The 14,397-nt window shown below is 36.8% G+C and overlaps 1 protein-coding gene across 1 annotated transcript; it reads left to right on the forward strand.

The window, feature by feature from the left end:
- The first annotated feature begins 435 nt into the window (after positions 1-435).
- LOC113295375 lies at positions 436-2,317 on the forward strand. The gene is made up of 4 exons (XM_026543712.1): positions 436-523; positions 657-1,202; positions 1,551-1,661; positions 1,710-2,317. The coding sequence occupies exons 1-4, from the start codon at positions 436-438 to the stop codon at positions 2,315-2,317; spliced, it is 1,353 nt and encodes a 450-aa protein (XP_026399497.1).
- The last annotated feature ends 12,080 nt before the right edge of the window (positions 2,318-14,397 follow it).

A 14,397-nucleotide genomic window follows, 5' to 3' on the forward strand; every position in this document is an offset into this window, starting at 1 on the left:
TGAAATCACTGAAGATGAATGCATTGCTGCAATGAAAAGATTAGGCCAATCAAAGGCTCCAGGACCAGATGGTTTTCCTATAAGGTTTTATGTTCTTGTTTGGGATATCATTAAGCTATATATGATGTTGGTGATTAAGGAGCTGTAACAAAATAACTTCTTGGACTGGAGGTTAAAAAACACTTTCATAGCCTTAATTCCAAAGAAAGACACAATAGAATAAATAAAAGACTTAAGACCAATTAGTCTTGTCCATGGAATTTACAAGATTATCTCTAAGATACTTACCGACAGATTCAAAACCATTCTACATGATATTATTTCTTCTCAGCAAACTGCATTTTTGAGAAAAAGGCAAATTCTGGATGGAGTTCTAGTTGCTAATGAACTCATTGATTCTAGAATTAGAAGTGGAAGACCTGGAATTTTAGTAAGATGGACTTTGAGAAAGCATTTGACCATGTAAATTGGGATATTCTTGATGAAATCATGGCTAAGATGAATTTTGGAAACAAATGGAGGAGTTAGTTAAAATGCTGTGTGGAATTGGTGAGATTCTCTGTCTTGGTGAATGGTTCCTCTGAAGGTCATTTCAAATCAAAAAAAAGGCATTAGACAGGGTTAACCCCTATCTCCCTTTCTTTTTCTGTTAGTAGGTGAAGCTTTATCCTTCTTGATCAAGCAAGCTCAAGAAAATGGTTTAATTTCTGGTTTTAAGGTGGCTGAAAGTGGTACTGTTGTCAGTCATTTGCAATTTGCCGATGACACTTTAATCCTTTTAGATGCAGATACTGTCCAAGTTGAGAATATAAGAATTCTTCTCTTATCTTTTGAGCAACTTACAGGCTTAAAAATTAACTTTGCAAAAAGTGAAATTTTTGGTGTTGGATATTCTGGAGATATTGCTCAATTTTCTTCTATTCTGGGTTGTTATCATGGTGTTTTGCCAACTTATTATCCGGGTTTGCCTTTGGGTGATAAGAGTGGTGGTGTTGCAAAGTGGGAGATGATTATGGAAAGATTTATCAAATACCTTACTGGATGGAAAAAAGAAACTCTAAATAGAGCAGGTAAAATTGCTCTTATTAATAGTGTTTTGGCAAGTCTGCCAGTTTACTATATGTCTTTGTTTGTTATGCCAGCTTCTGTGGATAAAAGTCTTGAACAGATCATGAGAAAATTTTTATGGAATGATAACAAAGGTAAGAAGAAAATGAATTTGGTAAAGTGGCCTGTTATTAGTATAAGAAGAAAATATGGTGTTAAAAACTTTAAAAAAAATGAATAAGTCTCTTCTTACTAAGTGGCTGTGGAGATTTGCAACTGGAAAGATATCACTGAGAAATATGCAATTGAACATCTGGGTTGGATAACAAAAATTCCAAAAATGACTTATGGCAGATGTCTATGGAAGGGAATTATGAAGTGCAGTTCAATTTTTAAAAATCATATCAAATTCAAAGTTAACTCTGGCAGTAAAACCATATTTTGGAGGGATAACTGGCTTTTTGATACTCCTCTATGCACTAAGTTTCCTAATATGTTTGCAGTCTCTAGAACCAAAGATTTAACAGTGGCAGATGTTTTTGATGCCAATGCAGATGATTGGAATTTACTCTTACCAAGAAGAATGTTACATGCTGCTAGATTGGAACTCTCAGGTCTGTAGAATAGTTTGCAAAGTTTTGTGCTTAACAATAATGCTTCAGGTGAAATTCTATGGAACACTACCAGTAAAGGTCAATTCTCAGTAAAGACAACATATGATACTCTTGCCAATGATGATTTTGATCCAGCACATCAACACATTTTTCAGTTCATTTGGGGACAAAATCTTCCACCAAAAATCTGCTTATTTCTTTGGACTTTATCTCATATTAGTTTTCCAACCAGAGATATGCTTAGGAGAAGGAGAATTGAAGTCGCTCCAACATATTTATCCTGCAATCATCATGAAACAGTCAAACATGTTTTTCTTCATTGCAGCTTTGCAGGCACCATTTGGAATCATTTCAAAGAGAAGATGAAATGGAATTTCACTATGCCAGATGACCTTTTCACCATGTTGCTCTCTTGGGGTAATTCTCAGCTTCATGCTCAACAACTTCAAATATTGCACATGATACCTATTTCTATTATTTGGTGCATTTGGAAAGAAAGGAATGCAAGAGCCTTTCAGAGCAAGGAAAGCAATGCGATTTCTATTCAAAATAGAATCAAGTACACTTTATTTACTTGGTGCTTAGTGTTCAAGAATTTTGAGGATAAAAGTTTCAAATATGTAATGTCTAGTTGTCCTAGGATGTACTTTGATTGAACAAGTTTTTTGTTATCCTCTTTGATCTCCTATTCCTCTTTTCTCTTTTCTCTTTCATACTTGTACTCTCTGAGGGTGGTATAAACCTTTTGTACCCTCTCCTTTTTGATCAATGAATTCATCTTTACTGATCAAAAAAAGAAAAGAAATTGATGATGTAGATGGAGGTGGAGGTGGTTTTGGTTGGAATGATGAAATTGGTGTTGGATTTGGTTCTGGTTGTTTTGGTGGTGGTGGAGATGTGTGATTATTGGTGGCGGTAATGGTGGAGAGGTTCGAATGAGAAATTAGTCATGGAAATAGTAGTAGAATAGTAGTTCTGGTTGTTGTAGTTGTCGAGATTGATTTTGAAGCTGGTCTTGAAGTTGTTGTTGTTTATGAAGCTACATGTGATGATAAATTGTTGTTGTTTATATGTTTTTATGGGATCCATTTTTGTTGTTGATCCCATTTATTGGATCAACTCCTGATGTTGACCCAATTTTTTATGGGATCAACTACTATTCTTGATCCATTTTATGGGATCAACTCCTGTTGTTGACCAATTTTTTATGGGATCAACTATTATTGTTGATCCTTTCAACTCCTATTGTTTATATGTTTTTATGGGATCAAATACTGTTGTTGATCCATTTATGGGTTCAACTCCTGTTGTTGACCCAATTTTTTATGGGATCAACTACTGTTATTGATCCATTTTATGGGATCAACTCCTGTTGTTGACCCATTTTTTTTATGGGATCAACTACTGCCGTTGATACTTTCAAATCCTATTGTTGACAACATTTCCTTGGATTAGTATAATTATGATTGTAGTTTAAATCATACTTGTAGTTTAAATCTTGCAAATTTCTTCTAATGTTGAACTTGTGGTGCAATGGTAGCACGACTGACTCCATGTTAGATGATGCGTGTTCAACTCACGCAAAGTTCACTCCATTTACATGGATCAACTTTTACTGGTGGTTCTATTTTTATTTGGATCAACTACTATTGTTGATACAAAAACATTTGAACCAGTGGTGGCGGCGACGAACTAATGATGGTGGCGGCGACGGAATAGTGGTGGTGGAGGACTAGTGGTGGTGTAATGGTGGTGGTGAAGGAGTGGCGGTGGAATATTAGTGGTGGTGGTTGTTGGTAGGTGGTGGTCGTTGAACAGTGGTGGTGGAATGGTAGTTCAATGTTGGTGGTGGCGGTGCTAGTGGTGGTGGTGAAGTGGTAGCGGAAGAAATTTGTTTCATTTTGAAATAAAGAAAAATATTATATGGTGAGGGTATTAAGGTAATCTAATTTTAAATTGATAAGTTATTAAAATGTAGGGACATATTTATTGTTGTATAAGGATATATTTATTGGGTGTCAAAAGTAAGGACATATAAATAATGTACACATTTAACAAACGGTTGTTCATGGTGTGCATCTTTAAATGAATTTTTTTTCTAATTGTAACAAAGAATATATTAGAAAAGATTACCAGAGCTAAAAAAAAACTTTCCTAGTTTGGGGCGTAGGTGAATTATTTGGAGCCTATCAATTTCTTCATCCAACCAAGAGAAGGGGATAAATGGTGTCTAAACTAGGTAAATTTACTAAGTTACTTCCATTATTAAAATTCAATCCTAAGAATATTGTAACATCCCGTGTTTTTAGCATGGTGCATGCGCAAAGTTGCGACATGGCGTGAAATGAAGCTTCATCTCAAGATCTAGAGGAACATTGGCTTAGAACCAATATGACACCAAGTAAGGCGCGTTGCGAAGATATATTGGCCAAGGGACAATATCACACCAAGAGGGTACGAGCTGTAAGCTGTATTGGACAAGAGCCAATCTCGCACCAAAGGTGCTTCATGCCAGTTGGGTGGCTGTCCTAAAAGAAAGTAGCGCCACAATGGTGCATTACGCAGGTCATTGGCTTATGGCCAATATCGCAACAGGCCAGAGCAGGATGGCCTTGGCAATGTACAACCATCACAACTGGACATTGGAGTGGAATATTGTCCAAAGCAGGAAATACACCCATCACAGCCCTTCACTGGACCTGGCTCAAGAATTTTTCAACCATCATGGCCGGACATTGCAACTGGCCTGTGAGCCAGAACTGGATGTACATCCATCACTATCGTACATTGCAGTTGACCATGGTACTAATGTGCATCCATCACGGTCTTGGTACTTGGTAAGTAATTTTCCTCCCTTAATCCAAGTTGTAAAAATGTCTTTAAAACGTATATAGGGAGGGGTAGTTAGTTGAAGGTGCATATGCGGACCATGCACCAAGTAAGCTTCATAGCTTAGTGATAGACACATTTTTATGTCTGAATTGTCCCTAATGTCTCTATTGTTAGTGCTTGATTTTGTACTTATTATGGTGTTTTTATGTTTGTGTAGGTGTTTTTGGAGAAAAACACTTGTGTGGAAAAGGTTGCTCAAAAAGTGCTATTTAGACCCCCGAAGAAAAGTAGTAAAGGCACCCTCATTTTGGATAAGGGAACCCACATGCACCCATGCTATTAGAGGCGCCTGTGTTTTGGATAAGGACACCTCTTCTTCTTCATTTCAAATTTCAAAATTGGCGGGAAGATAGTGCCGTCGCAGACAGAATTAGGGTTGAAATTTTGATCGTGTTCTAGTGAGATTCAAGGGCTGAAACTCATTGGGTTTGTCTATTTTTATCCAATAGAGCTATTAATGGTCGTCGTTTATACCATAATTGGATAGAACGGTGGATACAAGGTTTGAACATATTCCTGGGTTTTCTTCCTGCGGGATGTTCTGTTGAATTTTTGGAGGAGTTTCAGTGAGACTCAACCACTGATTTCGATTGGGATGAACGTGATATGACCAAACAATACTGGTATGGGTGTTCAAATGAGTTTAGTTGGGCTGGATAATCGTTGGGAAGAAAACAGGGGAGTCCGTGTGCAGTTGAGATATTCACGGGATAGCATGACTGGCCGTGAGTTTGAGATGAACATTGCTCGAGTTTGGAGTACTTGGGACACTTTCTGGAGCGTGCAAGAAGGTTTTCTGCGTGTTTGGAGTGAGTTATCCGCAATCAGGTGCATGGGAAGATAAATCAGGGAAGAAAATATTCCCGAGTTTATGGCTTGACAAAGAGAAGATTTGGAGCAGTTATGAGGAGATATTTTATCGTTGCCGAGTATAAAAAGGTTTCCTGGGACTCAGAGAAGGGGGATGGAGCGTTAGGGGGGAGAACATAATGGAGAGAAATCAAGTTTGAGAAACCTGCTGCTGCTGCCATTGATGAACGCGAAGAACATAAGACGCCTGTAGACAGTCGTTCATGCTACAGTGACAGTGACACATTAGTTGTATCGTTCTTTGTAACAGTTAGTTTGTAACATGCATAATTGTTACAAACCCGGTTTTTCATCATTTGTAAACCATTTTTGAGCATAAATAAATTCTTTGAGAGAGTTTTCAACATGATGAGCTAGACCCCATCGCTGGGACGATGGACGAAGCTGAATTTCATCATGTGGTAAATTTAATTAATTCCTTATTTACTTTTTGCACCGATTATAAATTATTTATGATTTCTATTAATCAATTATTATCTTGTTTGATAGTGTATGCTTAGTCTTAGGTGCTTTTGATACACTATGCTTGTAATTTACAATTGATGTTTTACGAAATCTATTTTGGCAAAGAATAAAGTTATATTTCTTGTGTTTGGAGCCATAATTGCCTAGGATTAATTTCTGAACCACTTGAATATGAAAAACAATGAAATCCCGAGTCCCAGTGAATTCTTCATCCCGTGACATATTTTGTATATAATTTATTATTTTTATATTTAAGCCTAGAATCAATCTCAACTAAGTCCGAGTGAACGCCAACTCTATTTACCACTATCAAAATTACATCAATTTTTGGCGCCACCGACGCGGATTTGTTTATAGATTTGTTTTTAGGTTTTATTTTATTTGTTCTTTTTTACTCGTTTTGGTATTTTTGTTTGCTTTCAGATTTGGAGCTAAGCTAAAGGGAAAAGAGAAAGTGCTGAAAAGAAAGGAAAAGCCCAAAAAGGAAAGAAAAGAGAAATTCAAAAGGAGTGAAGAAGAAGATTTTGTAAATAATTTTATTTTTATTTTTTTAGAAACTGTAATTAAGGTTTTTATTTTTGGACATTTTTCTTCTTCTTTTCTTTTGGACATTGAACATTGGACTTTATTTTTAAAACCATACGGAAGGGTAGTTTTAAATAAACTGTTTGCAGAGAAGGACGACGATTACGATATCGCCTCGGCCCCTCGGGTTCGTACATGATATAGGAGTCGTGGCCCGAGTAGACTTCAACGGTTCATCCCCCGTCTGGAACGGGAGGTAAGACTTCTAAACACCCGCGAATCCCCTGTCAGCGGGTTTGCTGAATGATTTCGTATGCATATATGTTGAGGACCTGAAATTGGATTTAATTTTCTAGTAAAGGTCAAGGCCTTGCCAAATAAAGATAAGGACTCAGATTTCATCACCGTTTCCTTCTTGCCCGCCTTAGGAACACGTAACCTACGCGAACCTAAGCCTTAAAATTTGGACTAGAACGATACCGATAGGGTAACGAGCTTATTAGGAAAGTCGTTCTGAAAATATTGGTTACTCTTTTGAGCATACTTTGAAGTTCATGATGGTTTCTGTGAGTTTAATACGCCGCCTTGTAACGCCGGTGAGGCGTTGGTTATCAAAGATCCACCGAGCTTCCCTCGTCTCTATTCAACTTACTTTAACTCAGATTGATTCCAGAGAGGTTTGCTCAGATTGTAACGAATTCCTTTTCGAAAGAATAAAAGTTGTTCTAGAAACAATATAAGGGAGCCATCATGCTTTTTGTTTGCTAGATAAAATAGGCTTGTTGTGGTCGAGTCAGCCTTCTTTATGTTTGTTTAGAATTTCCTTGCAGTTAGGATGTCGAACTGGTATAACCAATACAATGATTATTCGACTGAGCAACATGAACATTATTCTTTTATGACCATAGTGTGAATAGTGGTTGGGAACACCAAACTTTTGAAGGTTATGGGTCATACCATGGTGAACCCAATTACTATCCACATTCCCACCGGTCATACGAGCAAGATTATTATAATTCCTCTCCTCTAGATAAAGTACGTAAGATACTTGAGTCAACGCGTAAGTTACTTGAGTCGACACATTAAGTTAGCGGACACAAATGACTTAGTTATGAACGAAAAAACGGTAAAAATGAGTGAAACTTCTTTAGAGATACTCTCAGGAAGTTAGGTGAGTCAACATGTAAGTTAACTAAGTCAACACGTGAGTTTGTTGAGTCAACACGTAGGCTTGAATTGGAGACGGAAGAAAGAGAAGCTCGAATTACTCGTGATTTCCAATACATTCTTTCCTATATCACCCATGAAAATGAGGATAATTTTTATAATAATCAAGATGAAGAGGTTAGAATTGGTAACACTACTTGTTTAGATGAGGTTCTATCATTTTTATGTTATTATAATGATGATTATGATGAGAATAATATTGATGAAGAACATGAAATATATAGGCATAATGATTAGGAATTTGTTACCTCGATTGAGCTTTATAATGATAGTCTTGTTTCTAGTACAAATCCAAATTTTTTTAATAATTATTCACCTATTCAAAAGGATGAGGATTTGACTAGGGATGCCACCGTTTTAGACGATGTAGTTCATGATCCTTTAGCCTGCAGTGTGTTGGATAATCTATTATTAGATGTGCCTATCAGTGAATCGGAGGAAGTAACTTTGATTAACACCTTAGTTAATGAGCTTTTACTAGAAACTTTATCTGATAATCTTTTATATGATTGTGATGATGGTTTAGAGGAACGAGTTTATTTTGAGTCTAGCGATTTAGAAACAACAGTCTTAGACAAAGAAAGTGAACTCGTAAAAATGAGTGAGGATGCACCTGATTACAACTTAGAAGAATCAATTGACCATTTTAAAGAATCTAATGATTTAGAAACTAGGGAAATTTTGACTAGTCTACCTAGAGACACTGAAAACTCTAAGTTTGAGGGTGATTATCACTTTCCTGGTGCCTTACCTTTAACTCTTAGAAAGTTCCCTCGTGTAGGACTTGACATTTGTGCCTCAACCATCTTACAAGATTATCTTCATAAACTTTTTCCTGAACCTAGTTGTGTCCATAAGAGAGCTCAGTTGTTAGAAACCCATCCTCTGGTTGATGTGGTTAACCCAGGCTATGATACCAAGATTGACTTTGTTTTCCCGCCAAAAACTTTTCTTCCAATTGTGGGAACATATGATTTTCAGATGTGTTGGTTATTAAGTTTTGAGACTAAACCTAATTACTTTAGGAAAATAGGGTCGACACATTTTCTTAAGGAAAACCACCTCTTTCATTGTGGTCAGCTGTGTGAGTCAAATCTGATTGACTTAGAGGATCCCCAATTATTCAGGCTTTTGTTATACGCTTCTAAGTTCTTAGTTGAGTATTTCCAGACTCTTCAGACTGATCTTCATAATGCCTTTGAGGAAATCCAACCGATGAAATCTTTTTATTTAGACCCTTTTATAGAGCCTGAACCTGAACCACAACTAGATGTAGTTGTCTTAAACAAGGGTATGTTCGATGTCTTCTCAGTTTGTTGTAGTTTCCTCTTCTTGTGGTTAGCACTTTTTGATCCAGATGACCCACAGTTATTCCGGCTACTTCTTTATGATTATGTGAAGTGATTAATTCCTTCCGATGTCTGACTGAAGACTTTAAACATAGCACTTCTTGGGAGGTAACCCAATCTCATGCAACACGGTAATATCTTTCCTTAACTCTTTTGCTTCGAGTGGTAACAGTTTCTCCTTGTTCATGCTTTTAATTTTATCTTTAGAACATTAAGGACAATGTTAGATTTAAGTTTTGGTGTGGGGAATGAACTTTTTATTAAATTTTAGTTGCAATAAATAAACTCCAGAGCCTAGAAATTTATGCTTATTAAGGATGGAACTAACCAATCTAAGTGGATGGAAGCATCTTGGTTGTAGGAGTTGAGGAACCAATCTGACTAGATGGAAACATCTAAAGAGTCTATTCATAAAAGCACAAAGCTCAGGTGTTAGAATTAAAAAAAAACATGGTAGTTTCGCCATATCTCTTTGAATCCTAATCCTTATGTTTCTATTTTTTTAAGTGATTTAGTGGGGCACACAATTCAAGTTATTTCCATTGCTAGGATGAAATAGAGTGATTGAGATACCATAAAAAAAATGAAACCAGACCATCAGACCAACCAGAATAAATTCAACAAAGTTGACCAGTGGTGCCATTGTATATGCCAGTTGTGTTGACCTAGAGTTAGGTTTATCGACCACTGGGTCCCTTGTCTTTTCCAGTTGTGTTGATATTAGTCATACCGGTATATCAGTCCATTAGGATAGGTTCATCTTGACAGAGGCCTTCAGACAGATATGGGAAACACCGTTCACTTTAAACCATCTATTTTTTCTCTTTATCCATCTTCTTGATCTTTTCATGTGATTGGTTGACTCCGGTTATGATGTCCAGAAACTATCTGAGTAGAGATCTGTCACTTATGTATGAATTTTAGTATGCTTGAGTGCAAACTCGTGTACATCAATTGGAATTTCGCATCAGGGTACTTCCTCCTATAATCAATGTTTGTATGCCAACCAAGGATATTCTTTAGTGCCTTGCAAGTTTCTGCGTAGATAGCTAGGGTATGGAGTAAAGGTTTTGTGGGTACACCTCTGGTAAAGCCTCCCGAGACTATATCTCGGTCACTAGGGCCACCTAGTGAGTTAGGATTTTATTCTATAGATTAGTTTTGCTCGAGGACTAGCAAATAATAAGTTTGGGGGTATTTGATAGACACATTTTTGTATCTGAATTGTCCTCAATGTCTCTATTGTTAGTGCTTGAATTTGTACTTATTATGGTGTTTTTATGTTTGTGTAGGTGTTTTTGGAGAGATACACTTGTGTGGAAAAAGTTGCTCAAAAAGTGTTATTTAGACCCACGAAGAAAAGTACTAAAGGCACCATCATTTTGAATAAGGGCACCCACACGCACCCCAGCTGTTAAAGGCGCATGTGTTTTGGATCAGGGCACCTCTTCTTCTTCATTTCAAATTCCAAAATTGGCGGGAAGATAGTGCAGACGCAGACAAAATTAGGGTTGAAGTTTTGATCGTGTTCTAGTGAGATTCATGGGCTGAAACTCATTGGGTTTGTCTATTTTGATCCAACAGAGCTATTAATGCTCGTCGTTTATACCAGAATTGGATAGAACGTTGGATATAAGGGTTGAACATATTCCCGGGTTTTCTTCCTGCGGGATGTTCTGTTGGATTTTTAGAGGAGTTTCAGTGAGACTCAAACACTGATTTCGATTGGGATGAACGTGATATTCCCAAAAAATACTGGTATGGGTGTTCAAATGAGTTTAGTTGGGTTGGATATCATTGGGAAGAAACAGGGGAGTCCGTGTGCAGTTGAGATATTCACGGGATAGCATGACTGGCCGTGAGTTTGAGATGAACATTTCTCCAGTTTGTAGGAGTTGGGACACTTTCTGGAGCGTGCAAGAAGGTTTTTTGCGTGTTTGGAGTGAGTTAGCCGCAATCAGGTGCATGGGAAGATAAATCAAGAAAGAAAATATTCCTGAGTTTATGGATTGACAAAGAGAAGATTTGGAGCAGTTATGAGGAGATATTTTGTCGTTGTCGAGTATAAAAAGGTTTTCAGGGACTCAAAGAAGGGGGATGGAGCGTTAGGGGGAAGAACAGAATGGAGAGAAGTCAAGTTTGAGAAACTGCTGCTGCTGCTGCTGCCATTGATGAACACGAAGAACATAAGACGCATGTAGACAGTTGTTCATGTTACAGTGACAGTAACACATTAGTTGTATCGTTCTTTGTAACAGTTAGTCTGTAACAGGCATAATTGTTACAAACCCGGTTTTTCATCATTTCTCCCATTTTCATCATTTGTAAACCATTTTTGAGCATAAATAAATTCTTTGAGAGGGTTTTCAATATGATGAGCTAGACCCCATCGCTGGGACGACGGACGAAGCTGAATTTCATGATGTGGTAAATTTAATTAATTCCTTATTTACTTTTTGCACCGATTATAAATGATTTATGATTTCTATTAATCAATTGTTATCTTGTTTGATAGTGTATGCTTAGTCTTAGGTGTTTTTGATACACTATGCTTGTAATTTACAATTGATGTTTTACGAATCTATTTTGGCAAAGAATAGAGTTAATATTTCTTGTGTTTGGAGATATAATTGCCTAGGATTAATTTCTGAACCACTTGAATATGAAAAACAATGAAATGCCGAGTCCCAGTGAATTCTTCATCTCGTGACATATTTTGTATATAATTTATTATTTTTATATTTAATCCTAGAATCAATCTCAACTAAGTCCGAGTGAACGACAACTCTATTTACCACTATCAAAATTACGTCACTTAGCCGAAAGAGTATGAATGATTCTTAGGTCTCATTTATAGTTGTGTATCCATGCCAATAGAGCATATTAAGCATGGGGATCACTATGCCATGCCGCGGACCAAATATGCATTACTGGGATGCATTTTGGCGGAACGACCTATACGGACTAGGCATTACCATTATTGTTTGGCCACGGCCTTGCAAACGAGTTGACTTAAGTTTCTGTCCCTTCGAGGATGAAATACAGTCAGTGCTTGATCCCTTTAGAGTATGTAAGGGTACGTAGGCAGCCGTAATGAGTTGCAGCATTGCCGGTCCAGCACTTTGTCGCTAATATCATCTAATTTAAAGATGATTGCGGCATACTGGCCTCTCATATCATCTTTCTCGGCAGTTCGACGAAAGATATGATTGTGGCCAAACTTTGATGAGGCAAGTTTCTTTCCACTCTTTGGATGCTCATATTCCTACCAAGGTGTTCGACTTAGGCATGTAACAATGTCACATTGGGCATGGCCTTGAAAGTAAGCAACATCGATATGCAAGTTAGTGGAGCTTGCATAAGCCTAAGGAAATTACGACATGAGCCTGATTGATGCACCCTTGGCACGAGAATGACAAGTTCATGCTTTCAGCAATGCCTAAGCTAAGTAGATAGGAGGTATTAGGCCTGCAATGGCCTATGCGTAAGTTCAAGGTATTCTTATGCCATGACAAGACTCAGAAGCCAGTGATGCATGTACGCTGCATCGGCCAGAGCCTTCAAGGCTTTAAACCCTTTGTATAACAAGGGTAAGTTGGAAGAGTGAGGAAGCTAAATTAGATGCATCATGTTCCACGAGCATGCTTTCATGGGAAAATGGACGTGCATTTTCCAAGTTTTAAGGCCCGGTAAATAGCATCATCATGCGCATCAGGGAAGTTATGGCCTGCGCGCCCTAGTGTGCTAGGTGTAATTTTCCGGTCCGTCACAAATATCCTTCTAAAATCCAAACATATTCGAATCCTTTCAAAACTAAAACCTACTAAATCATTTTCCTCAAAAACTAAAACTAAAATATAACTTCACCAATCGAGTCTAACGACATCGATCAATTTAAAGGAAATTTCATCATCACTTTTTTAAGAAAATAGTCAATTCAAACATCGTCGATTGCAACCCATTACTCTTTATTATACTTGTGATTTATTTATCCATTCAAAATTGAAAAATACAAACAATCTTGGGTTTCCGTGTTCGACCATAATCGGTTGACGTCCATGTCCATATGGACTGATTCCTATGATAATCGGTCTATGTTCATAACCACATCAACCGATTGTTATGCATTTGTTTTCTGGTTGAAGAACATTTAACCAGAATCGGTTGATGTTCATGCTCATATCCCTGATTCTGGTATGGAAGAAATACCAAGTTTTTTGTATGCTTTTTTGTTGTTGCTAGAATTGGATTATGTGAAGACCACATTAACTAATTATACATTTCATATAAAGGCCGATTTTGGTTAACCCATTTTTTTCCAGTCGATCACAGAATGAGTATAAAATCATACTCGATTTCAGTTCGAGTACAAATGAAAATGGTTTTATACCCGAATTCAAAATGCGTATGATTTTACACTCAATTTGAAAACGAGTATAATTTTATACTCGAACTAAAAATGTGTATGACTTCTCGAACGATCTAAAAATGAGTATGAAATCATTACTCATTCTTAACTCGAGTATATATATGGAGTAGAATGAATTTTAGTTTTACCCATAATCGGTTTATGTTCATGTCCATAGGAACCGATTCTGGATAATCGGTTGATTTTCATGTGCATATAAACCAATCCTGGGTAAAAGCAAATTGCAAAAAAAAAAAAATTGTATGTTTTTGAAGTTACAATCTGTTGATACCACCGAGTCTGGGTTGGTATTCTTAAAAAATTTAAATTTTTTTAATTTTTTCATATTTTGATGATTCATTAACACAAGTTAATTTCACATCTAATACGATATTTTTACTACTTATCAACTAAATTAACGCTAATTAATTAGGAGAAAATTAGCCATAACTAAAATAGTTGGATAAGGGGTTTTTTATTTTACTTCAAAATATCCCTTTTTGTCTTTTAGTCGTAGGCCCCAAATAAAATGTAAGGGCCCCAAACTGATACATGTGTATCTTCCTATCTCCGGGAACTAGTGATCCTCAAGACGGATTGAGGATATAATTGCAATTTAGGAGGAATTACTGATTTAAGGCAGTATTCCTATAGAAGGATAGATAGATTATAAGGAGGTTTGGGAAAGCAAACCAAAGTAAGGAAGTATACCTAGATAAGGAAATACTTCCTAGACAAGGTCATATTCTTAGATAAGGAAATATACCTAGATAAGGAATTATTTCTAAATAAGGAGATATATTCCTAGAATGTTTGGGAAACCGTTAAAGCTATAAATAGATGTTTATCTCATAGCTAAGGACACATCTAGAGTGTGGTTTGTGATACACACACACTTAGATCGAAATAGCGTGGTTTTGTGAGACAAACATACCTAGAAAGGGAGGTTTGTGAGACAAATCACATAGAGATAAGTTTGTGAGACAATTAATTATTGTAA

This window comes from Papaver somniferum, chromosome 7 (assembly GCF_003573695.1).
Source record: "Papaver somniferum cultivar HN1 chromosome 7, ASM357369v1, whole genome shotgun sequence".
NCBI lineage: Eukaryota > Viridiplantae > Streptophyta > Magnoliopsida > Ranunculales > Papaveraceae > Papaver > Papaver somniferum.